Raw genomic sequence first — 27,012 nt, forward strand, 5'->3', positions numbered from 1 at the left:
CGGGAGGCAGCCTTGCCAGTGGCTTGATGACAGCTGCCAGGGGCACCTGAGCCTGCTTAGCCATGTCAGATGTGCACGGGATATTATAGGATGTACATCGGATGTATCGGGGACTTGCATTCCCTGAGAGAAGACATAGAAGGCTGAGTCAGATCATAAAATCCCACCAGACACCAGCTCCCCATTGCTGGGTGATCCACCTTGTTACCCCTACAAATGCTAGAGTTGATGGGGGCTTTTTACTCCAGAAGGACGAAGAGTGTGAGGCAGACTGGTCCTTGGTTAAAGAGCAATAAAGGTCCCTCCCATCATTTGCAGATAATTTTGGGAAAATAGCCTCTATTGAGAAGATGCTCTCCTCACCTTGATCTTTCACCAGGAAGTTGGTGGTGACTAAGGGTGGCACCTGGCCCCGTACTCCAGTGACAAATGGCTCTGAACCCCGGTTGTTCCTATCATCTTCAATGACCTGAATCTGCAGGGAAGAAGTAAAATGAGTGAGCTGACAGAAGAAAATAGAGGGCCAGAAAAGAAAGGCCAGCGCCGCAGCACAGAAACTACTGACCAAGACACGCCTCGTGCAGAGCCCTGCTTTTCTGGGGAGCTTGTATACAGCACTCCAATGCCAACCTCCACTCTACCGCCACAGCAGACAGTGGGTAGGTAACACTAGCAGGAGGCTTATTTATGACTTGCTCCCCGACCCCAGTCAGCAGTGAGCGCCCTCTTAACTCCTCCCGCTCCAGGAGACAGCTTCAGCTCTGATCACAAACCTTCAGATGATTAGAATCTCCTCCCCTCCCCCATCCAGCCTTCCCCCTCCTCTCCCCGAGACACATTCTGAGTCAGAGCAGGAAAACAGACAACAGGAACCATGTAAAAATGAATCTATCTGGAATGACTCTACACTCGATGAAATTACAGGGACAGGGTGAGGAAAGAATTAAACAGCCAGAAATGGTCAGGTAAGGTGAGGAAGCAGATGCTGCCTTTCTTTCGGGTTAGCAGCAGAGCATACGCGTGGGAGGAGGAGAGGATAAGTACCTGATCCTTATGGCCTGATCCTCGGCCCCCACGTTCTGACAAACCCAGCAAAGGAAAAAGAAGGGTTTGCAAAGCTGGTAATCGGACCTTTGTGCAGGGGACCTTTAGTCAGTTACTTCAAGATGGGTTTGGTAAAGCCAGAAAAAGTAAAGGGCAAATATAATTCTCTCTCCCATAGCAGAAAGGTTTGATGCTTAGAAATATATCGAAGTCAAAAAGACTCTCCAGATGAGAAAGTGGTCCACACTTTGTCAAACCAGCAGTCCCAACCCCCGAAAGAAATGCCAGGTTGGGATACCATGAACCTATACATGAGCAGCCACCTACCCAAATGTTTCTCTAGGCTGTAGACAAATCAAACCCAAAGTGGAAGGATCTACTGCTCAACTTTGTCCCATTCTGTCACACATGTGTGGGTTCCTGGAGGAGCCAGCAGGCCCAAAACCAGAACTTAACATGCCACCTGGTCCCACCCTTAGAGCCTGACCTAATACTCCACTACTAACAAGGCACTACTAACAGCTTGCTACTCTTCATTACAGGGTGACTTGAGGCATGCATATCCTTCTAACTTGTAAAAGCAAGATCTAGAAGGACTAAGGGAAGAGAATGGAGAGAGATGGACATGGTAGATGAGGTGATGATGAGGTCACAGGCATGCATGGATGGCACTAACACAAGGATCTCACATACACACACACACACACCCCTGCACTTACTGGACTAGGAATGGCATCAGGGTCTATTCTGTGCCTGGTTTTCTGCTGAGGAGGCAGCTCATTGAGTTGCTTTTAGTGTTTTAATAATAAAGGCAGCAAGGGAATACAGGGAGGGAGACAAAAGAACAAGAGGAAGATGTTACTTCTCTCACCCCTGATGAGTTAGACGTAAACAGCTGGAGCCCAGCACATACTGCTGAAATCAGGTGCCCTCTATAGCTGCAATTCTAAGGCTTTCTGGCATTAATGGCTTAGACTATGATGTAGAAAGATAAGGAAAGGGGGCAAACAGGAGCCAAGCAGAGGCTCTCTAGGGAAGGGCTGAATGGGGAAACCTTAGAAAAGGAATGTTCACTTCAGAACTCCAAACCTCCTATCCAAGGACTTTGTTTCTACTGAAAAGAGCCTCCCTTCATATCCAGCCAGACTCTCCTTCTCACTGAAGGAGGAGAAAGGAAGGAGAGGCTGCTTCACCTTCTTAGGTTCTCCTTAGCTTACAGGCCTTGCTCACCATGGTAGTTCCCCACAGGAAGAGGGAAGAGAACAGAATGGAATATGACAATGGCTAAGCATGGTGAGGTAACTGACACAGCAAACATTACAGACAAAACTATAAGGAGGCCTCTACTTGGGAGCACAGTCCCAGGCTCTGATAAGGAGGGCCTGAGGATTCTGATGGTTCTAAGGGTGAGAGTCACCTTCTGTCTGGGAGTAGCAGCTTCCCAGTGGGACTTTATACACACATTGCCCTCGTAAAGTGTAATCATTTCCCCCCATCCACACAACAGAAGCTTACCAAACAAAAGCACTGGGGGCTTCCTCCTAAAACACTGTCCAAGTAGGAGCAGAAATAAATCATTGAGGTTTTCCTCCTCTAAATACCAGAGACCACAGCATGCTCTCACCTGCTCTCCTAGGGTAGGAAGAATGCTATCCTACTAAATCTAAGGGAACAAGACCCAGCTACTACTCCACAGAAGGCAAAGGCCACCATGCAACTTCAGTCCAGCAGTAACGGAACACAGCCCTCAGCCCAGAGCCCTACTGACACTGCTCAGCACCCTTGGCTTCCCTTCCTTCCTTGCCCAGTTAATGAGTAAAATTACCCCCCAAAGATTTCTGAAACTTCAAGTTCTAGTTCAGTCAAAAATTATGTCCAGGTTCTAAGCCTACACAAAATGGATATAAAGGGCAAAGTATCAGAAAATGCTTGGCAAAGTTTCTGTTTATCTAGCAGACACAAGCCCCTCCCCAGGACCTCATAAGTATCTACTTACAGGGCTCGGGATGGCATCAGGGTCCAGGCGCTTGGGAGGCAGTGGCTGAGGAGGCCCAGGCTGACTGCCAAAGGTGGGCGCTCCAGGGTAGGGGCTTCCATAATTGGGCTGAGGGCCTCGGGCTGGTCCAAAGGAACCTGAGAGAGAAGGGTACAAGTTCAATGAACTCAAAGTCTCTTCCCTATCCCTTCTTAAGGCCTTGGAGAAATGACTAGGCTGCTATAAACATACAATTATGAGTATATACAATTGTGGCAAAGCTGTGGCCAAAGATCAAATTATCTGAACTATGAGGAAAAAAATGTCTTATAAGCCCCACATCCTAGTAATACTGACATGTCCTTCTAGTTCACTACTTAGCAAAGCAATACTAAAAGCAAACAAACTCCTGAATAGCTGAGGTCTTTGGTTTCTAGACAGGCCTGGGAAGACTCACCATTTTGTTGCAGCTGATAGCCTGGCTGCTGGGAAGAGTGCATAGGTGGCGGTGGTCCTGGGGGCCCAGACATCTGGGTGCCAGGGGGCAGAGCTTGAGGAGGAGGTGAGGACACATGATTGGGCTGGCTCACTGGAGGCCCCCCAAAACCCTGTCCAGGCAAGAGTGGACCAGCCATCGAAGGCATCCGAGGACCCCCTGAAGCTGGAGGTGTGAAGCTGGAGGCCTGTGGTGGGGCAGATCTCTGAGGAGGCTGGACCCCAGGATGACCTTGGGCCTGGCTGTGGGGAGGAGCCTGGCCCTGAGAATAGGAGCCATACAGACCAGAGTTAGGGAAACTTCCTGAGGCGGAGGCCAGTGATGTTGGTGTGCCTGAGAAGAAACGGCAGAGTAAGCCCAGTTATCCTGCCTCATTGTTCAGTAAATCATTTCCTTTTCCACATAAGAGGGGTAGGTAGGACTATCCCATCTTCTGGAACTTAGAAGCACGAAAATAAAATAGATTTAGGCCTACTCTGGGCCTGCTGCCTCTGAAAAGAGGGAACCCATAACACTCCTGTGGTCACAATTACTCACCATAGCCCAGCCCAGAAGGGGGCGGGGCTGGAGCCACAGCACCACCAATCTGCATTCCGGCCAGCTGTGCAGTCACCTGTGCACTTGTAGGAGGGGGGCCATAGGGCTGAAGCACAGCTGGCTGACTGACCACAGGAGCCAATGGGGACCCAAATGGCTGAGACCCAGGGAGCCTGTGAAGAGAAAGAAAGCAGTGGTGACTAGTGGGGCTGGAATACTCTTCAAAGCTGACAAAAACTCCACATCACACAGGAAGTTAAATTATTTTGCAGAACTCTCACGTGAGCTCTTTCATGGCTTCCTATTTATATATTTGTGGGTATATTACATTCCTATTATCTACACTGTGATTATTCAAGACAAATTTGTTTCCTACTGGGCTAAGCCTCACACTCTCAGGTCAAATACTATTTACTCAGCTAGTCAAATTATCACCTCCCCTGCCTTAATCCTCCGCTGAAAAACTCCCTTCCTTTTGTAATCTGAAGCCTTGAAAGAGCTGAAAGGGAGGGCACACATAAGCATGCATGCAATAGGCACTTAACAAATGTAGTTTGACAGTTTAACTCCCAAACCAAAGTATTTGCTACTTTATCCTGGGAAAGGTGTTAGAAAATTCTAAGATCAGAGGAGCAGGTCAATGGAATTTGGCAGTCTGTTCTAACTAGAAAGATGATGCTAAGTGTACCAAAAAAGGACTAGAGAGGGACCAGCAGTTAGTGTAATGGCTATGTTGCTGAACTCCCATGTAGTTGACCGCAGTTTGAGTCCCAGACCTGGTGGCTTAAACTCATGCCAGGCATGTGTGCGTGCTTGCCCAAGATCCTGAGAGGAGAATGGAGGAGAAGGGATTGTGGCGTGGCCATCCCCCCTGGGGGGTGATTTCTCGCTTTCTGTCTCTCTGTCTGTCTTTGTCTGGCGAGCGCACACACCCTATAGCAAAAACCTCTCCCAAAAAAAAAGGACTAGAGAAATAGGAGATAAACCTGGGTGGCCTTCCACTTGGGTCTATCTAGCAATATCTCTTACTTGGGTAGCTATGTTGGGGACCAGCAGTTAGCGTAATGGCTATGTTGCTGAACTCCCATGTAGTTGACCGCAGTTTGAGTCCCAGACCTGGTGGCTTAAACTCATGCCAGGCATGTGTGCGTGCTTGCCCAAGATCCTGAGAGGAGAATGGAGGAGAAGGGATTGTGGCATGGCCATCCCCCCTGGGGGGTAATTTCTCACTTTCTATCTCTTTGTCTCTCTCTGTCTTTCTGGTGAGCTTACACGCTCTATAGCAAAAACCTCTTAAAAAAAAAAAAAAAACTTGGGTAGCTATGTTGGACACCCTTATAGTATCAGTTGGCACATTTAAATATAAAAACAATATAACCACAGTATTAGTACACACCAGCAAGAGGCAACTGCACTAGTATTTTACAGGGATAGTACTGTAGAGTAACTACAACACACAGTATTATATTAATAAGCTCCTTTGGAGACTTCAGGAACAAATCAAATTCACAACAGTGGTCTCTTACATTATAAATCTGATTTATACTTCCTGTCTTATCTTGTCTCTACAAAATAACTTCTTTTTTGGAGAGGTTTTTGCAATAGGGCGCGTGCGCTCGCCTCTGGTGACAGAGAGACAGAGAGACAGAAAGCAAGAAATCCCCCTCACAGGAGGGATGGCCATGCTGCAATCCTTTCTCCTCCATTCTCCTCTCAGGATCTTGGGGTGTGTTTCAACCACCAGATCCAGGACTCAAACCGTGGTCGACTATGTGGGAGTCCAGGGACATAGCCATTACGCCAATTATTGGTCCCAAATAACTGGTATTTTATATTTGGTCAGCTCTTCTTAGTCCTTTAGTTTAACACTTTTCATTCATTTATTCAACTGGTACTTCAATCAGTATTTATTTCAATTAATATTTTTTTATTTTTTTCAAATTGCAAGAGAGACAGAGACAAGATATCCTCAACAAGGTCTTCACACCACAAGCCATCCCCGGCTTCAGCAAGTCCCAAGTCACAGGCATGCGCACGCCTGGCATATTTAGGGAGGTCACCAAATATGAACCCAGACCCTTCTCCTGGTGGGTTGGCCTTGCAGAGTGCTGCATTACTGATGCACCATTATCCGGCCCCCTCAGACCTCCCTAAGCTCTTTATTGGACTTCACATTTTTATCTTCCATAGCAATAAATATATTGTTAGCCCCATGGCAGAGGCTCAGTAAATCCTTGTCAGAATAATTACATTCCATGGTACTGTTTTATTAATAATGAATAATGCTACCAACTCTCCAATGTCATTCTGTCACATGGCCTAGACACAATACACCACCACCTTATCTGTACACAACTTCACAACTTATAAAGTATCTAAATATTTCATTTTATTTCATCTTCACAGCAAGAATCTGAGCAAAACAGAGTAGATAGGAAACTAAAAAACTAAGAGTATAAGTAATAGACCAAGCTAGCACTACTATCTATATCCAATTTTTAACTGTGAAATATCAATAGAAAAAAAGGATGTGGGACCAGCAAGTGGCATGGTGGTTAAGGCACTGGACTTCCACATGCCCAAATGCAATTTGAATCCTGGACCTGGCAGCTTGAAAATCATGCCAGCCATGCATGCCCAAGATCCCAGAAGAATGGAGAAGGGACTATGACATGGTCATCCCTTCTGGGAGATGATTTCTCACTTTCCTTCTCATTGTCTCTTTCTCTCTCTGTCTTTTTCTGGCAAGTACACGTGCCCTGTGGCAAAAACCTTAAAAAAAAAGAAAAAGTATGTGGCACGTATATGTACAATTGAGTAATTAGAATACAATCACTTGTGGGACCAGCAGTTAGCGTAATGGCTGTGTCGCTGGACTCCCATGTAGTTGACCGCAGTTTGAGTCCCAGACCAGGTGGCTTAAAACTCACGCCGGGGGACCAGCAGTTAGCGTAACGGCTATGTCGCTGGACTCCCATGTAGTCGACCGCGGTTCGAGTCCCAGACCCAGCGGCTTAAACTCACGCCGGGCGCGTGTGCATGCGTGCCCAAGATCCCAAGAGGAGAATGGAGGAGAAGGGATTGTGGCGTGGCCATCCCCCCAGGGGGTGATTTCTCACTTTCTGTCTCCCTGTCTCTCTCTGTCTGTCTGGTGAGCGCACGTGCCCTACAGCAAAAAATCCTCTCCAAAAAAAAACAAAAACAAAACAAAAAAAAAACCTCATGCTGGGCACGTGTGCGAGCGTGCCCAAGATTCCGAGAGGAGAATAGAGGAGACGGGATTGTGGCGTGGCCATCCCCCCTGGGGGGTGGTTTCTCGCTTTCTGTCTGTCTGGCGAGCACACACGCCCTATGGCAAAAACCTCTTAAAAAAAAAAAACCACTTGTGCCAGCTGGTGCCAAAGTGGTTAAGGTAGCTGGATCCCACGTGGCCAACAGATCAAATCCCTGACACAGTGTCTTGAAAAACACACTGGGCATACATGCTTGCATGTCCAAAATCCTGAAAGGAGAAATGGAAAAAGGATTTGCAATGTGACCATCTCCCACAGGGATGCTTGCTCTCATGTGTGCTCTCTCTCTTCCTCTGGCAAGCACATGTGCCCTCTAGCAAATTGTAAAGACAAATAAATACAACCACTCAGGTAATCAAAAACCAAGTAAAGAAATAGAACATATTAACACCCAAAGCTCTGTATGCATGGCCCTCATCATGCCCTCTCCCTTCTCTTAGAGGCACCTATCAATACAATACTTTCTTTGAAAGAGTATAGTTCCATTTTGTCATGCTTTTTCAGATTTTTTTTTTTTTTGGCCATAGGGCACATGCACTTCTCAGAGAGGAGGCAGCGAGGGAAAGTGAGAAATCATCCCCACACGCGCATGCCACAATCTCTTCTTTCAAGATTTTGGGCATGCACACACACACTCCCAGTGTGATTTTCAAGTCACAGGGTCTAGGACTCCAACTGCGTAATTTGCATGTAGAATCTAGCCACCTTAATCTCCACACCACCTTCTGGCCTGTCTCTATTGACTCTAATCAATATCTATTTTTCCCTGAGAATTTCTTACAGCCTGGGTTGAAGGAGTGTGGTTGTTTTGCATTTGCTTCTGGAAGGTACTCCAATGACATCAGAGATCAGACCCAAGATCCAATTTTTTAATTGCTAAATGGCATGTGAATTTGCCAGAGAAGAAGAGAGAAAGCATCTCCTCCCCCCGATAGGGCACAGTCATACTGCAATTTCTTCTGTTTCTCCATCCCGTCAGGATCTTGGCATGCATGCACACTTGTCTGGCATGTTGTCCAAAGATTGGAACCACAGCCAGCTATGGATTTGAACCATGGCCAGCCATGTAGGATTCAGCTCCCTTTAGGACTAGGCCACAGGATAGGCCCAAGATAAAATTTTAAAAAACAAATGAACAGGGCAGGCAGGTGGTGTGGTGGTTAAGGGCACTGAATTCTTACATGGCTGACCCTGGCTCAAGTCCCGGATCTGGTGGCTTGCTTTCTCACTTTCCCTCTCTCTCTCTCTCTTACTCTCTGGTCAAAATTTTTAAAAACAGGGACTAGCAGATAGTGTAATGGCTACATCGCTAGACTCCCATGTAGTCGACCATGCCCAATAGCATAAACCTCTCTAAAAAAAGAAAAAGGCTTCCTACCTCACTAGTTACCCTCTATATCCTTACACTGTTCTTTATTTTTATGTTTGTCTACTTATCTTTTATGAATCCCATTCATTTGTCTTATCCAGGCTTATAGTCAATACTAAAGATATGCACTCAAGATACCTAATAAAGTGACTCTTCTATCATCACACCCCCACCCATAGTTATTACTTTTTAATTTTTTGTTTTTAGTTTTTGCTTATAGGGAGAGCTTGCACTAGCCAGAGAGAGATGGGGAGGGAGTGATTTCTCACCCCCCAGGAGGATGGCTGCATAGCAATCCCTTCTCTTCTGGTCTATTCTTAGGATTACAGGCATGTACACATGTGCCCACCGTTATTTTTCAAGCCACCAGGTCCAGGACTCCTACCACAGAGTCCTCCATGTGAGGTCCAGCATCTTAACTTCTATGCCACTTGCTGGCCCCACAGTTAAACTTTATTCTTTATTTAATGACAAACAGTACCCCAACAGATGGTTGCCCTCCTTTAATAAATTTCCATATAAAAATAGGTATACTGGTTCATACACCACAGAAGTTTTCATCATTTATGTGGTTTTCCTTTGAGTATCTTTCATTTCATTACTGGGCATGATCAGACTTAACCAATCAGTCCTACTTAGTGTCTAATCTAGAAGAAAGAAGGGAAGTCAGAGAAATCACAGATAATCCTAAAGTCTCTTAAAAAGAATACAACCACTTGTGCCAGCTGGTGCCAAAGTGGTTAAGGTAGCTGGATCCCACGTGGCCAACAGATCAAATCCCTGACACAGTGTCTTGAAAAACACACTGGGCATACATGCTTGCATGTCCAAAATCCTGAAAGGAGAAATGGAAAAAGGATTTGCAATGTGACCATCTCCCACAGGGATGCTTGCTCTCATGTGTGCTCTCTCTCTTCCTCTGGCAAGCACATGTGCCCTCTAGCAAATTGTAAAGACAAATAAATACAACCACTCAGGTAATCAAAAACCAAGTAAAGAAATAGAACATATTAACACCCAAAGCTCTGTATGCATGGCCCTCATCATGCCCTCTCCCTTCTCTTAGAGGCACCTATCAATACAATACTTTCTTTGAAAGAGTATAGTTCCATTTTGTCATGCTTTTTCAGATTTTTTTTTTTTTTGGCCATAGGGCACATGCACTTCTCAGAGAGGAGGCAGCGAGGGAAAGTGAGAAATCATCCCCACACGCGCATGCCACAATCTCTTCTTTCAAGATTTTGGGCATGCACACACACACTCCCAGTGTGATTTTCAAGTCACAGGGTCTAGGACTCCAACTGCGTAATTTGCATGTAGAATCTAGCCACCTTAATCTCCACACCACCTTCTGGCCTGTCTCTATTGACTCTAATCAATATCTATTTTTCCCTGAGAATTTCTTACAGCCTGGGTTGAAGGAGTGTGGTTGTTTTGCATTTGCTTCTGGAAGGTACTCCAATGACATCAGAGATCAGACCCAAGATCCAATTTTTTAATTGCTAAATGGCATGTGAATTTGCCAGAGAAGAAGAGAGAAAGCATCTCCTCCCCCCGATAGGGCACAGTCATACTGCAATTTCTTCTGTTTCTCCATCCCGTCAGGATCTTGGCATGCATGCACACTTGTCTGGCATGTTGTCCAAAGATTGGAACCACAGCCAGCTATGGATTTGAACCATGGCCAGCCATGTAGGATTCAGCTCCCTTTAGGACTAGGCCACAGGATAGGCCCAAGATAAAATTTTAAAAAACAAATGAACAGGGCAGGCAGGTGGTGTGGTGGTTAAGGGCACTGAATTCTTACATGGCTGACCCTGGCTCAAGTCCCGGATCTGGTGGCTTGCTTTCTCACTTTCCCTCTCTCTCTCTCTCTTACTCTCTGGTCAAAATTTTTAAAAACAGGGACTAGCAGATAGTGTAATGGCTACATCGCTAGACTCCCATGTAGTCGACCATGCCCAATAGCATAAACCTCTCTAAAAAAAGAAAAAGGCTTCCTACCTCACTAGTTACCCTCTATATCCTTACACTGTTCTTTATTTTTATGTTTGTCTACTTATCTTTTATGAATCCCATTCATTTGTCTTATCCAGGCTTATAGTCAATACTAAAGATATGCACTCAAGATACCTAATAAAGTGACTCTTCTATCATCACACCCCCACCCATAGTTATTACTTTTTAATTTTTTGTTTTTAGTTTTTGCTTATAGGGAGAGCTTGCACTAGCCAGAGAGAGATGGGGAGGGAGTGATTTCTCACCCCCCAGGAGGATGGCTGCATAGCAATCCCTTCTCTTCTGGTCTATTCTTAGGATTACAGGCATGTACACATGTGCCCACCGTTATTTTTCAAGCCACCAGGTCCAGGACTCCTACCACAGAGTCCTCCATGTGAGGTCCAGCATCTTAACTTCTATGCCACTTGCTGGCCCCACAGTTAAACTTTATTCTTTATTTAATGACAAACAGTACCCCAACAGATGGTTGCCCTCCTTTAATAAATTTCCATATAAAAATAGGTATACTGGTTCATACACCACAGAAGTTTTCATCATTTATGTGGTTTTCCTTTGAGTATCTTTCATTTCATTACTGGGCATGATCAGACTTAACCAATCAGTCCTACTTAGTGTCTAATCTAGAAGAAAGAAGGGAAGTCAGAGAAATCACAGATAATCCTAAAGTCTCTTCTACTCGACTCTCTCTTAGACTATGCTCAGTAGGACTGCAATCATTACTGAAACTGTATGCCTAGAAAGGGAAAAAACTCATGCCAAAAGTTTTAAAAAACGACCAGCAGATGGTGTAATGGTTACGTCGGTGGACTCCCACATAGTCGACCACAGTTCAATTCCTGGACCCAGTGGCTTAGAACTCATGACGGGTGGGACCAGCAGTTAGCGTAATGGCTATGTTGCGGGACTCCCATGTAGTTGACCGCGGGTCAAGTCCCGGACCCAGCAGCTTAAACTCACGCCGGGCACATGTGCGTGCATGTCCAAGATCCCAAGAGGAGAATGGAAGAGAAGGGATTGCAGTGTGGTCATCCCCCTGCGGGGTGATTTCTCGCTTTCTATCTCTCTGTCTCTGTCTTTCCAGTGAGTGCACGTGCCCTATAGCGAAAAACCTCTCAAAAAAAAAAAAAAAAACCAAAAACCTCATGACTGGTGTGTGTGTGCATGTGTGCCCAAAATCCTGAGAGGAAAATGGAGGAAAAGGGATTGTAGTGTGGCCATCCCCCCCTGGGGAGGGTGGTTTCTTGGTTTCTGTCTCTTTGATAAACACACACACCCTATAGCAGAAATCTCTTTCAAAAAAAAAAAAAAAAAAAAAGAAGGGGATCTATAAGAAAGAAAAAGGAAAAGGAAATAGGCCCTTGCATACTCCTAACTTTTCCACTTTTGTAAGACCAATTATAGGCTGACCAAAGTACATACCTTTGCATCTGAACAGTGGAGCTCGGGCCATTCTGTACATCTCCCTGGCCAAACTGGCTATATGCAGCCTGGCCACAAGGGGCCTGCACTGTTGAGGCTGGAGGTACCCCTGAGGAAGGTGGGGCTCTTGACACACCTAAAGGTAAAGGAAATAAAGTAAGTGATTGGGAAATAATTTTCTTTTCCACCCTGAGCCTGGAACGCAAAGCAAGGCTCAATAAGCTCAGAACTTCACTGGCCCAATACCACAGCTTTGCAGTGATAGAGACACCATCAAAATTTAGTTTGAGCTACAGAAATACTCTGAATGTGAATGCCCAGCAGAGTCTACAGTATCCTAATCAGGTTCACTAGGGTGAAGCTACAGTCAGAGTCAAAGAATAGAGAGCATTCCACTACACTCTAGGCTAATGTTTTTAGCTGTTTTTTTTTTTTTAATATTTATTAAATTTTATTTATTATTTTTAAAAAATCTAACCTGAGAAAGACATGGAGAGAGAGAGAGAGGAAAAGTGAGAAAGCAAGCCACCAGGTCTAGGACTTGAACCGTGGTCAGCCACGTGGGAATCTAGCGCCGCAATCACCACGCCACCTGCTGGTCCTGTGTTGTTTAATTTTTGACATAGAGCATGTGTGCTCACCAAAGAGAGAGAGACAGAGAGAGGGAAAGCGAGAAATCACCCCTAAGAAGTGATGGCCATACCTCAATCCCCTCTCTTCCATTATCCTCTTGGAATTTTGGGTATGCACACTCGTATGCCCAGCAGGTATTTTAAGCTACCAGGTTCAGGATTTGAACCTTGGAGTCAAGCCATGTGATATCCAGCACCTTAACCACCATACCACCTGCTGGCTCTATAGGCTAACGTTTTTACCCTAGGAAAAATGTCAACTCTTTGGGACCAGCAGTTGGTGTAATGGCTACGTCGCTGGACTCCCATGTAGTCAACTACGGTTCGAGTCCTGGACCCAGTGGCTTAAACTCATGCCAGGAGCATGTGCGTGCGTGCCCAAGATCCTTGGAGGAGAAGGGATGTGGCATGCCAGCCCCCCTGGGGGGTGACTTCTCACTTTCTATCTCTCTGTCTTTCTGGCGAGCACATGCGCCCTGTATCAAAAACATCTAAAAAAAAAAAAAAAAGGAAAAAAGTCAACTCTTTTTAAAAAAGATCTTACTCCAGAGCCCAAATACTTAGAGAATATATGAGAAAGGTGGCACAGAAGAGCAAGTCATTTACTCATCTAGGCTACAAAGAAAGGTATCTACTGGGAAGACTATTCTCCTACCCTCTTCATGTATTTCACTTGTCCTCACCATATCCTATCCTTTCCATCCACTTCTAAGTGTGGAAGCTTCTAATAGAACATGGTTTGGAAAGTATGTCTATAGGTTAGAGACCTTATTTCTGTGCAAGAATTCAGTCAGGACAGTGGCCTGTTCTCCACTAATGCTGCCACCTAAGTCTTCACAAAAGCTGGATTCTATGCTTTCTATTCATCAGAGCAGCCATCGAAGCTATTTCTACTACCCTTAGCCATCTTCTTCACATGAAATGTAGGGGGAAAAAAGATCAGTTACTTGGCACACCACTTTAAAAATGTTTCTGATTCTGTTCAAACTATTTTTTCTGCTTCTGCCCTCAGGAGAAATTAAGACACCATAGTACCTGCCTATACAACATGATTAATCTGAATTTGATCACTAACCACAACAGAGGTATGTTTTCTGCCAATAACAAAGTTTTCTCTTGAGGGAATGCCAAACTCCATCTTGATAAGTCAGCACTTGATTAAGCAGAAGTGAACTCTGTCCAGGCAAAGTCCTGTCTCAGAGTAAAGCTCTTCTAAAGACCTGAGGCCTAATTTGACCACTTTACAAAATATTTTCAGGGCTATAATTAAAATAGTAATACTTCATTCATTCCCAAAGTTTTACTTATGTCTTTTGTTGCCTTGTTTGTCTTGTATTTCTCTATAGAATTTACTCTTTTAAAAAAGCATAGAGGGGCCATCTCTGTATCCTGGAGATTAAGGGAGAGCCCAACCTCAGGTAGCTGACTTAGCAGTTCAAATCCCAGGCCCAACAGTTTGAAAAGCACACTAGGTACATGCCCCAAATCTCGAAGGATGGAGAAGAAACTGTGGCATGACCGTGCCCCATGAGAAAATGCATTCTCCTTCTCTATCTCTTTCCATCTCTTTCCAGCAAGTGTATGTGCCCTCTGGCATACAAAAAATAAAATTTAAGGGGCTGGCACAGAGTGTGGTGGTTAAGGTGCTGGACTCCCACATAGCTAACCATGCTTCAATACCCACACCTGGCAGCTTGCTTTCTCATTCTCTCTCTCCCACCTCTCTGTCTCTCTCTGCTAAAATTGAAATAATAATAAATAATAATTAAAAGAAAAGAGTTCTTGGGTCCAGCAGGTGGCATGTGGTTAAGGATGCTGGACTCCCACATGGCTGACTGCAGTTCAGTCCTGGACTTGGTGGCTTGCTTTCTCATTCTCTCTCTCCCACCTCTCTGTCTCTCTCTGCTAAAATTGAAATAATAATAAATAATAATTAAAAGAAAAGAGTTCTTAAAAAATAAATAAATAGGGACCAGTAGTTAGTGTAATGGCTATGTCGCTGGACTCCCACATAGTCGACCGCGGTTCGAGTCCCAGACCTGGTGGCTTAAAACTCATGCCGGGCAAGTGTGCGTGCGTGCCCAAGATCCCAAGAGGAGAATGGAGGAGAAGGGACTGTGGCGTGGCCATCCCTCCCAAGTGGTAATTTCTCGTTTTCTGTCTCTCTGTCTCTGACTCCCATGTAGTAGGCTGCAGTACGTGTCCCAGACCCACCAGTTTAAAACTCATGCCAGGTTGGGACCAGCAGCTGGTGTAATAGCTATGTCGATGGACTCCCATGTAGTCAACCATGGTTCAAGTCCTGGACTTGGTGGCTTAAACTCACTCCGGGTACATGTGCGTGAGTGCCCAAGATCCTGATAGGAGAATGGAGGATAAAGGATTGTGGCGTAGCCAACCCCCCTGGGGGTGATTTCTCGCAGATGCACCCTTTAGCAAAACACTCTCAAAAAAAACAAAACAAAACAAAACAAAACACCATAACTCATGCCAGGTAAAGTGTCCAAAATCCCAAAAAGAGAATGGAGGAGAATGGATTGCGGTACAGCCATCCCCCAGGGGGTGATTTTTCACTCTGTCTCTCTGGCGAGTACATGTGTCCTACAACAAAAATCTCTCTTAAAAAAAATAATAATAAATTTTTTTTAAATGCGTAAAGAATTTGGTATACCCTAAGTTCTCAACTACCCTAACCAAAGATCTAATGGTAATTACTTTCTGAAAAGTCCTTCCAGACCATATGTACAGTACCAGCTGCTCTTCTTGAAAAAGTAACGTAAAAGTCAAATGCCATACCTAGGGCTAGCAGGCAGCATGGTGTTTGGGTGCTGGACTTGAAAATGGCCAACTGCGGTTCAAGTCGGAAACCTGGCAGCTTGCTTTCTCACTTTCTCTCTCTCTGTCTTCTCTCTGGTAAGCACATGTACACTATAGCAAACTTAAAAAAATAATGATCATGGGAACCAGCAGTTAGCGTAATGGCTTTGTCGCTGGACTCCCACGTAGTCGACCGCGGTTCACGTCTCGAACCCGGTGGCTTAAATCTCACACCGGGCGCGTGTGCGTGCGTGCCCAAGATCCCGAGAGGAGAATGGAGGAGAAGGGATTGCGGCGTGACCATCCCCCCTGGGGGGTGATTTCTCGTTTTCTGTCTCTATGTCTCTGTCTGTCTGGCGAGCGCACGCGCCCTATAGCGAAAACCTCTCCAAAAAAATAATAAATAAATAATGATCATAATAAAATAATTTTTAAATACCTAAAGCAGCATTAGATTACTACTATTATAACATTTTATATTGATAGTACGTTTACCTTCTCTTACTGCTCTAATGTTATAGAACATCTATGAAAGGAAAGAAAAAGGAATGATACCAGGGGCCAGCAGGTGGCATAGTGCTGGACTCCCACATGGCCAACCGTGGTTCAAGTCCAGGTCCCAGTGGCTTGAGACTCACACTGGACATGTGTATATCTATGCCTAAAATTCCAGGAGGAGAATGAAGGAGAGGGAATTGCCATGTGGTCATCCTCCCAGGTGGTGATTTCTCACTTTCTGACTCTGTCTCTCTGTTTCTTTGGCAAATGCGCACACCCTAAAAGCAAAAATCTCTCAAAAAAAGAAAGAAAAGAAGAAAAAGCAATGATAATCAGAAGAATGATACGAGAGGCACCAGAACTCAGGCACAAAAACACCACACTTTTGGGACCAGCAGGTGGCGTGGTGGTTAAGGTGCTGGAGATTCCCACATGGCTGATCATGGTTCAAGTCCTGGATGTAGTGGCTTGCCTTCTCACTTTCTCTCTCTCTCTCTCTGTGTCTCTCTCTGGTCAAAATAAAATAAGTAAATGAATAAATAAAATTTAAAATAATTCTTTTTAAAAAAAAGCCACACTTTTCATCCATGAACTAATTCCCTTTGTCCCAGAATCACTAACAGATAGAACCTTCAGTTCGTGAGAAGTATTCTTAATACATATGAGAAACAAAGTCATTTCAGGAAGACATTAGATCAACAAATATTCTATCCTAGCCACAGGAAAAGAGCTATGACCACAACCTTTCCATTTAGCCCTGAACAATGCATTCAGGTGAGGCTTAACAGGGTGACATTCACAGGAAATGAAGACCATCAAACCTAGAAGATGCACTCCCACTAGAAAGCTTAAGACAGAAACACAGTCATCCTCTCTAAAAACAAGAAAGGAGGCCAGCAGGTGGCATAGTGGTTAAAGCGCTGAATCCAACATGGCCAACTTCATGGTTAGAGTCCTGGATGCAGTGGCTTAAAAAACGCAATTGGGGGGATGGCAGGTGGTGTGGTAGTTAAGGGCGATGGACTCCCACATAGCCAAACACACTTCAAATCTCAGACCTGGCTTTGCTTTCTCACTCTGTCCCTCTCTGGTCAAATCAAAAATAATAAATTAATAAAGTTAAATAAAATAATTCTTAAACACACACACACACACACACAATTGGCGGGCTGGCAGGTGGCATGGTGGTTAAGGGTGCTGGATTCCCACATGGCCAACCACAGTTCAAGTCTTGGACCTGGTGGATTGCTTTCTCACTTTCTTCCTCACCGCCAACTCTGCCCTCTCTTGTCAAATTAAATAAATAAATACATAAATAAATAAATATAAATAATTCTTAAAAAAAAAATATGATGGGGGGGCCAGCAGGTGGCATAGCGGTTAAGGTTCTGGACTCCCACATAGCTAACCAAGGTTTGAGTCCCAAACCTGGTGGCTTGAAACTCACACTGGGTATGTGTATGCATGCCTAAAATCCCAGGAGGAGAATGAAGGAGAAAGGACGACGACATGGCCATCCCCTTTAGGGGATGATCACTCATGTTCTCTCGCTCTGTCTCTCTGGTGAACACAGGCACCCTATGACAAAAATCTCTCTTAAAATAAAAAAGGGGACCAGCAGTTAGCATAAAGGCTATGTCACTGGACTCCCCTGTAGTCAACCGCAGTTCAAGTCCTGGACCCAGTGACTTAAACTCACGCCAGGTGTGTGTGCATGTGTGCCCAAGATCCCAAGAGGAAAATGGAAGAGGGATTGCAGTGTGGCCATCCCCCCTGGGTAGTGATTTATTGCTTTCTGTCTCTCTGTTTCTCTCTGTCTTTTTGGTGAGCGCATGTGCCCTATAGCAAAAACTTCTCAAAATAAAATAAAATAAAATAAAATAAAATAAAATAAAAAGGGTTGGGACCAGCAGTTGGCATAAGAGCTATGTCACTGGACTCCCACATGGTCGACAATGGTTCAAATCCCAGATTGGTGGCTTAAACTCATGCCAGGCATGTGTGTGTGTGTGTGCCTAAGATCCCTAGAAGAGAATGGAGGAGAAGGGATTGTGGAGTGGCCATCCACCCTGAGGGGTGATTTCTCGCTTTCTGTCTCTCTCTTTCTGGCAAGCACATAAGCCCTATAGCAAACACCTCTCCAAAAAAAAATGATTGGGGCTGGCAGGTGGCATGGTGGTAAGGGCACTGAACTCCCACATGGCTAACCGTGGTGTGAGTCCCAGACCTGATGCATTGCTTTCTCACTCTCCCTCTGCCTCTCTCTCTCTCTCACTCTGTCCCTCTTTGGTCAAATGTAAATAAATAAATAAATAAATAAATAAAAGTCAAGCAAAATAATTCTTAAAAAAAATATAAAACAAAACAAAAGGGGCCAGCAGGTGGTATGGTGATTAGGGGAGCTAGAGTCCCACATGGCCAACTACGGTTTGAATCCCGGACCTGGCAGCTTGTTTTCTCACTTTCTCTCTCACTCTGTACCTCTCTACTCAAATTTAAAAATAAGTAAATAAATAAATAAGGTTAAATAAAATAATTCTTTAAAAAAAAAAGGGGGGGGTCAGCAGGTGGCACAGTGGTTAGTATTGGACTCCCATATTGGCAAGCATGGTTCAAGTTCCGGAACTGGTGGCTTCCTTTCTCACTTTCCCTCTCTCTGTGTCTCTCTTTTGTCAAACTGGAAAATAATAATAAATGAAGTTAAAATAAAATAGTTCTTTTTTTATTTTTGGAAAGGTTTTTGCTATACGGTGTGTGCGCTTGCTAGAAAAACAGGGGGATGGCCACGTCACAGTCCCTTCTCCTCCATTCTCCTCTTGGGATCTTGGGCATGCATGCACATGCATCTGGTGTGAGTTTAAGCCACTGAATCCAGGACTCGAACCACAGTCAATTGGGAGTCTAGCAATAAAACCATTATGCCAACTGCTGGTCCCTAAAATAAAATAATTCTTAAAAGAAAGAAACCCACAATGTGCACGTGTGTGTGTGTCCCAAATCCTGAGGAGCATGGAGAAGACACTGCAGTGTCACTATCCCCCCAGTGGGTGATTTCTCACTTTCTCTCTCTGTCTCTCTTCAACAAGAATATGCACGCTGTGGTAAAAATTTAAAAATAAAAAGGGAAGGATAGACTGCCTATAGGACATTTAGCTCCAAGAGCCAGATTCATGTTTTTCACTCCCAGCCACCCAAACTCTTAGGCAGCTTAGTTAGAGCAATACAACCCGATTTGAAGACTCTGTTAGTCCCCTCCTTAGCTCAAAGGAAACTTCATAACATACCTTGGGGAGGTGTTTGCTGATAACCAGGAACTGGGCCATTATAGGCTCCATAGGGAGCAGGGGGAGCTGTGGAGCCTGGTTGCCCACCATAGCTGGACTGATGATACCCTGGGTAAACGGGCTGGGGCTGCCCAAATGGAGGTACAGGTGGAGCTGATTGGTTGACGTTCATTATGAGAGCATCCCCAGCTTGGTCTCACCTATTAGATGAAAGAGAGGAAATTAGTCTAAACAAACTTTCCAAAAAGAGAACAACTATTTGAGGTAAAAAGTAGGACTGACTTTATCAGGTAAGACTGACTTCGTCAGCTTTTTTAATTTCCATACTGCCACAGGATCTTAGTAATTTTCTGCCCCAGCCAATACTCAGATTACCTCCTCAAAGCAAGGATTTTACTACTATGAACACCATACTTTGTCACTGCCAAGAGGGCATAAATTTCAAACTCAGGAGCCAGCAGGTAGTGTGGTAGTTAAGGCACTGGACTCCTATATGGCCAACCATGGTTTGACTCCCAGACCTGGTGGCTTGAAACTCATGCTAGATACTTGTGTATGCGTGCCCAAAACCCCAGGAGAAGAATGGAGGCGAAAGGATTGCAGCATGGCCGTTCTCCATGGGAGTGATTTCTCACTTTCCCTCTCACTGTCTCTCTCCAGTGAGCACATGTACCCTATGACAAAAATCTTAAAAAAAAAAAAAAAATGCAACCTCAGACAGACCCACTGGAATGGAATAATGGCTTCCGTTACCAGTGGCATGATTTTTAATGACACAAGAATTCCTGAGGCTCTGATGAATTCCTGTGATGTTAAAGGTAAGTGAAACAACGTTCCTACTTCCCATTGATTCATTCTAGCATTCATTCATTCAACAAACACTGAGTATTCACTAGCGCTAGCTATTTCTTCTTCTTTTTTTTGGAGAGGTTTTTGCTATAGGGCACGTGCACTTTCCATAAAGACAGAGAGAGACAGAGAGACAGAAAGCAAGAAATCACCCCCCAGGGGGGATGGCCACGCTGCAATCCCTTCTCCTCCATTCTCCTCTCGGGATCTTAGGCACACATGCACACGCATGAGTTCAAGGCACCGGGTCCAGGACACAAACCGTGGTCGACTACATGGGAGTCCAGGGACATAGCCATTATGCTAATTGCTGGCCCCTGTGCTAGCTATTTCTAATCCTTTAGGCCAAAAGTCTAAAACATATCAGCTAAAATCCTTTCCCCTTAAAAGACAAATTTTAGAATATCCAACTTGCAGAAATGACATTCTTTGGCTAAACTGCAATAATCCAAATGCTACTCCAACCTTCCTTTCCACCAAAAGAGTGTATAGACCTTAGAACTGAATCATTAAAATCATTAAATATGAAAGTTACCTGAAAACCTTAGCAAGGTGTCTCATATGTGTGTACACAAGACACAAAAACTTCATGAAGTCTAGGGAAACGGGACCAGCAGTTAGCATAATGGCTATGTCACTGGATGCCCATGTAGTTGACGTGGTTCAAGTCCTAGACCCGGTGACTTAAAACTCATGCCGGGCACGTGTGCGTGTGTGCCCAAGATCCCGAAAGGAGGATGGAGAAGGGACTGTGGTGTGGCCATCCTCCCTGGGGGGTGATTTATGGCATTCTGTCTCTCTGTCTCTCTCTGTCTTTCTGGCGAGTGCACATGCCCTATAGCAAAAACCTTTCAAAAAAAAAAAAAATCTAGGGAAACAGTCAAGATTAGTGGCAAATTTAAATCTTATGGAAATCACCCCTCAAGCAGAAGTCTATAAGTATTCTAAATCCCAATGCACTTCTTCATTCCCCTGTTCCTGCTTTCCTAATATGCTTGTTCTGAACTAGGCCACCATAAAAATTATTACAATCTTACCCAGCAACACAGGAATGAATTAGAGGGCCCTTCTAGAGTACTTCTAAGAGAACTAATATATCTACTGCCTTATCATACCAATCATCCTATGGACACAAGAGGCCCAAGAAGCAGCTGCTGTAGTGGAACAAAGGGCCTTTCCACTTTGCTAGCAAGGGCCATCTTGACTATAAAAATCTGAGCTGCTCCTAAACTGGAACTCTTGAAACTCAAAGCCATCTCAGGACCTGTCCTTTCAAACCCTAAACCTTGCACAGATCACTGGCATAAGCTTGACAGTTGCCACTTTCCCTTTATGTTCCTAAAGTCAGAGAGAGAAAAAAGGAAAACAGCTTCTCTGGGAAATAATCCCGTCAAACACACTCAACAGCTTGGAGTTAGACTCAAGTCTCGACTCTCATTCAGGGTGGACAGTAGAGGGTGACAACCCAAGGGGGCGGGGCAAGCGTCCTAGAACTCTGAAAGTAATCGAGCTGTGGAGGCTGGGAGCGCGGAGGTCCACGACCAAGAAGCCAAGCCAGCTTCTCGGGCCACAATCAAAGAGAAGGCCGGTTCCATTAAGCACAGAGATCGAGCATCTTGCGCCCTTCCTCAGGCGCTGGACAGGAGCAGGGATTGGGCAGGGAGGCAAAGGGAGGTTCTAGGACTAATCCTGGATGGTGGATGCATGAGGTGAGGGTCTCTCCCCGGGCCCCGCCCCCAGGCTCCTCCCTTCTTCCCAAAGCCGGACCCCGATCTGGCAAATAATACCCTGGCCTCTCCTCTGCTTCCCTAACCACCAACCCCACGATGCCACTCCTCACCCGGCTCCAGATCCAGGTTCGACTTCGTTCCTAACGTCAAGGCTCCCAGGCTCCACTTCCGGTTCCGAGGGGGCCGTCGCGTCGCCCCCGGAAGTTCCGCCCTTACGCTCCAGGGCCGGGCCCCTCCTTCTGCCACGTCTGCACTTTGCACGCTTTTAGGAACCCGGATGACGCGCATGCGCCACCTTTCTCCTGTCATGGCTGCTCCGTTGGAAGCTGCTTTTAAGCGTAACGCTTTTCGCTTTTTGTATTTTCTTTTTTTTCACTTGTATTGGCCACTTTATGGCCTCACCGACTGAGATGCGACTGAGAAGGCTGAGTCAGACTGTCTTTAGTAATACCCCCTTTAATCCTCCTGTAACGTATTAGCGACCCACGGGTTAGAGTCTTACAGGCACTTCCTGCTGCCCTCTGACACCATTGATTTCCGTCCTCTAGGTTGTCCCACCCGTGACCTTTGCTGGTCGTGAGGTTTTTCAGATGGAGGTGGTGATAAAGGGCACTAATTGCTATCAGATTGCTTGTGTGGGATCGAGTTTTGGCTCTGAGGTTTGTTAGCTTAGGCAACTTAATTTCTGCCTTTTTTACTTTAATCCGTAAAATAGAGGTAATGCTCCTATGGGAGTTTGTTGGGTGTGAAGTCTTACAGACACTTCCTGCTGACCTCTGACACCATTGATTTCCGTCCTCTAGGTTGTCCCACCCGTGACCTTTGCTGGTCGTGAGGTTTTTCAGATGGAGGTGGTGATAAAGGGCACTAATTGCTATCAGATTGCTTGTGTGGGATCGAGTTTTGGCTCTGAGGTTTGTTAGCTTAGGCAACTTAATTTCTGCCTTTTTTACTTTAATCCGTAAAATAGAGGTAATGCTCCTATGGGAGTTTGTTGAGAGGAGGAAATTAAATCATATATAGATTGCCTGGCATTGTAAGTACTCCGTTTAAGTCAACTGTTAATTAACCATTTTTCACAGCTCATTTGGGTTTAGAGCTCGGCTGTGTGTTGGAAGAGCTACAGTTCCTGCGGTATTTTTTCCAATTTAATTTTACTCATTTATTATTATTATAATTCACGAGAGAGGGAGAGAGTGAGAAGAAAGCAAGCCACCAGGTCCAGGACTCAAACCACTTTGGGGCATGTGAGAGTCCAGTGCCTTAATCACCATGCCATGTGCTGGCCCCAGTATTTTTTTTTAAGAGGTTTTGTTTTGTTTTGTTTTGTTTGCTATAAGATGTGTGCACTCTTCAGAGAGAGAGGCCGAGAGAGACAGAAGTGATAAGTCACCCCCCCACACCAAGGGGTCATGGCCACACTGCATTCTCTTCTCCATTCTCCTCTTGGGTATATGGTTATACATGCCCAGTGTGATTTTGAAGCTGCTGGTACAGGACTCAAACAGCGATCAGTCCAGTGGAGTCCAGTAGCTCAACCACTATACCACCTACTGGCCCCCATTTTTCGCCCCCCAGAGATTTTTGCTATCGGTGCATGTGCTTGCCAGAAAGACAGAAAGCAAGAAATATCTCACACACCACACACACACAGAGACCCCAAGTAGCAATCCCCCTCTCTCCCATTCTCCATTCTCCTCTTGGGGTTTTGGGCATGCATATGCACTTGGCCTGAGTTTCAAGCTGCCAGGTCAAGGGCTCAAATTGTGATTGACCACATAGGAGTCCCCTAGCACCTCAACCACTGTACCACCTGTCAAGCCCCCCTTTGGTATTATTTTTAAGAATTATTTATTTGATTTTATTTATCATCATCATTATTATTTTAATTTGCTACAGGACAAGTGCACTCACCAGAGAGAGACAAAGGGAAAGTGAGAAAGCAAGCCATCAGATCTGGGACTTGAACCACAGTTTGTCCTGTGAGTGTCCAGTACCTTAACCACCACAACACTTGCTGGCACCCATTTAATTTTTTTAAAGAATTATTTATTTAATTCTGTTTGTCATTATTATTATTTTTTTTTTATTTGACCAGAGACAGAAAGAGAAAGGGGAAGCAAGCCACCAGAGCCAGTACTCGAACTGTGGTCAACCATGTGGGTATCCAGTGCCTATAATCAACACACCACCTGCCGGCCCCACCCTACATTTTGATTTTTTTTTAAGCTTGTTTATTTTTTCCATTAAGAGAGAGCCTCGGGAACCAGCAGTTAGTGTAATGGCTATATCGCTGGACTCCCACGGAGTCGACCGTGGTTCACGTCCCAGACCCGGTGGCTTAAAACTCATGCCAGGCGCGTATGCGTGCATGCCCAAGATCCCGAGAGGATAATGGAGAAGGGATTGCGGCGTGACCATCCCCCCTGGGGGGTGATTTCTTGCTTTCTGTCTCTATGTCTCTCTCCGTCTGGTGAGCGTACGCGCCCTATGGCGAAAAACCTCTCCAAAAAAAAAAAAAAGAAGAAGAAGAGAGAACCTCACCAGCAGGATCCTTACTCTTTAACCCATGCTCATCTTCAGTCAGCCCCTGATCATGGGCACTTACATGTTCCATGTACTCACGCAAACTCAAAACCTTCCCATGTTGAGCAGCCTTGTTCATGTTTTACTGCTGTGCCACAGTCTGGCCCCCTACAGTAAGTAGTAGTATACTGTTTAATGAATAAGAATAATTGTAGGTAATGTTTGGAGGATTTCTATGTATGTATATATACCCATAACCATATTTTATCTTTTTATTAGAAGTTGTTAGGGATGGTAAGCTTGGTTAGACAGACATAGGTCAGACAACTACCCTGGAGCACAAAATAAAATTTAAGGGGGGACTATAGGACCATCTGTATTGTGACATTCATTTAATACAAAATAACTCCCTAAAGCATGAGACCTACAAGAAACAGGAGTGAAAAAAAAAGCTATTATAAAATATTAACAGGCCAGGGGACCAGCAGGTGGTGTGGTGGCTAAGGTGCTGGATACTCCCACATGGCCAACCATGGTTCAAGTCCTGGACCTGGCGGCTTACCTTCTCACTTTCCCTCTCTCTCTCTCTCTTTGTGTCTCTCTCTGGTCAAATTAAAATAAATCAATAAATAAAATTAAATAATTTAAAAAATATCAACAGGTCAAAAGAAGTCCAAGGGCACAAATTTTAGTTGAACAAAGCTGTTGATGTGGTCAGTCATGTGGGAGTCCAACAACTTAACCACCTGCTGGTCCTGTGGTGCATCTTTTCTTTTTTTTTTTTTTATTATTTTATTTAACTTTATTTATTGGAGAGGTTTTTGCTGTAGGGAGTGTGTGCTCACCAGAAAGACAGAAAGTGAGAAATCACCCCCCCCACCGCCAGGGTGGATGGCCATGTCGCAATCCCTTCTCCTCCATTCTCCTCTCGGTATCTTGGGCACACGCACATGCGCCTGGCATGAGTTTAAGCCACCGGGTCCAGGACTCGAACTGCAATTGACCACAGTAGCCATTTTGCTAACTGCTGCCCCCCCTGTGGTGCATTTTTTTTTTTTTGGAGAGGTTTTGGCTATAGGGCGCATGCGCTCACCAGAGCGACAGAGAGAGACAGGGAGACAGAAAGCAAGAAAGCACCTCCCAGTGGAGATGGCCACGCCGCAATCCCTTCCCCTCCATTCTCCTCTCGGAATCTTGGGCACGCATGCACACGCGCCCAGCATGAGTTTAAGTCACTGGGTCTGGGACTCGAACCGCTGTCGACTACGTGGGAGTCCAGCGACATAGCCATTACACTAACTGCTGGTCCCCCCCTGTGGTGCATTTTAAAACACCAGTAGCAGGCCAGCAGGTGGCAGCATGGTGGTTAAGGCACTGGATCTCACATGGCAGACTCTGCTGTTTGAGTCCTGGACCCAACAGCTTGAAAATTATGCCATAGGCATGCATGCCCAACATTCTGAGAGGAGAATGGAAAAGAGGGGACTGAGGCATATAGGCCCCCCTTGAGGGGTGATTGATCATTTTCCCTCTGTCTGTCTGTCTCTCTCCAGTGAGCACTCATGCCCTATATGGTGGTGGTGGTGGTGGTGGGGTTGGGGGTGAGAAAATGCCAATACTAGGCTGGCCTGTGGCCTGCTGGTTAAGGGAACCAGATTCCACATGGCCAACTGCATAGTAGGCCCCAGCCGCTTGAAAAACACACTGGATGTGTGTATGCATGTCCAAAGTCCCAACAAGGTAGAGAAATGGAGAAGGGATTGTGGCATGACTATGCACCATGGGGGATTGCTTTCTCCCTCTTTCTGCCTCATAGGAGGGTATGTGCCCTCTGGCAAAATTTTAAGTTAAATAAAATACCAGTATCAGGTACCAGACCAATAAGATCAGAATCCCTGAGGACTGGACATATGTGTACAAAATGCTGTTATACAAACATTTAATCCTATATGCTGTTTTACTTTAGGGAATTAGTAGCTTAAAAGTTTTCCAAGTGATTCTAATATGCACTGAGGGTTAATTGAAACTCACTGGTATGGGGCTGGCAAGTGTGTAGTGGTGGTTAAGGTACTGGACTCCCACATGGCTGACAGTGGTTCAAGTCCTGGTCCTGTTGGTTTGTTTTCTCACTCCCCACTTCTCTGGTCAAATTTAATAATAATAATAATAATAATAATAATAACAAAATTAAATAATTATTTTTTAAAAAGAAAGTCACTGGTATAGCAAAATGGTTAATAGCATTTAATAAATATTTAATTTAAAAGAATTATTTATTTATTTTATTCTATTTGTTAATTATCATTTTTAATTTGACCAGAGAGAGACAGAGAAAAGGAAGGCAAGAAAGCAAGCCGCCAGGTCTCGGACCCAAACCATGGTCAGTTATATGGGAAGCCAGCCCCTTTAACCACCATGCCACTTGCTGGGCCCCAAATATTTATTTTATTATTTTTTTAAATTATTTTATTTGGGACCAGCAGGTAGGTGGCAGGGTGGTTAAGGTGTTGGACACTCCCAG

General features: G+C 45.0%; 1 protein-coding gene across 1 annotated transcript in view; it reads right to left on the bottom strand.

Annotated features, from left to right (window-relative positions):
* The window catches only part of SEC24C (SEC24 homolog C, COPII component), a gene marked incomplete in the record, with an annotated part of 30,637 nt that extends 8,460 nt beyond the window's left edge, over nucleotides 1-22,177 (bottom strand). The window contains 9 exon segments of the mRNA XM_027768898.1: nucleotides 12-123; nucleotides 364-475; nucleotides 1,764-1,832; nucleotides 3,041-3,177; nucleotides 3,477-3,848; nucleotides 4,053-4,225; nucleotides 12,156-12,291; nucleotides 19,387-19,586; nucleotides 22,076-22,177. Of these exon segments, the coding sequence (XP_027624699.1) occupies nucleotides 12-123; nucleotides 364-475; nucleotides 1,764-1,832; nucleotides 3,041-3,177; nucleotides 3,477-3,848; nucleotides 4,053-4,225; nucleotides 12,156-12,291; nucleotides 19,387-19,558 (1,283 nt within the window).
* Between the last annotated feature and the right edge of the window lie 4,835 nt (nucleotides 22,178-27,012).

This window comes from Tupaia chinensis, unplaced genomic scaffold (genome assembly GCF_000334495.1).
Source record: "Tupaia chinensis unplaced genomic scaffold, TupChi_1.0 Scaffold148012_1, whole genome shotgun sequence".
NCBI classification, from domain to species: domain Eukaryota; kingdom Metazoa; phylum Chordata; class Mammalia; order Scandentia; family Tupaiidae; genus Tupaia; species Tupaia belangeri.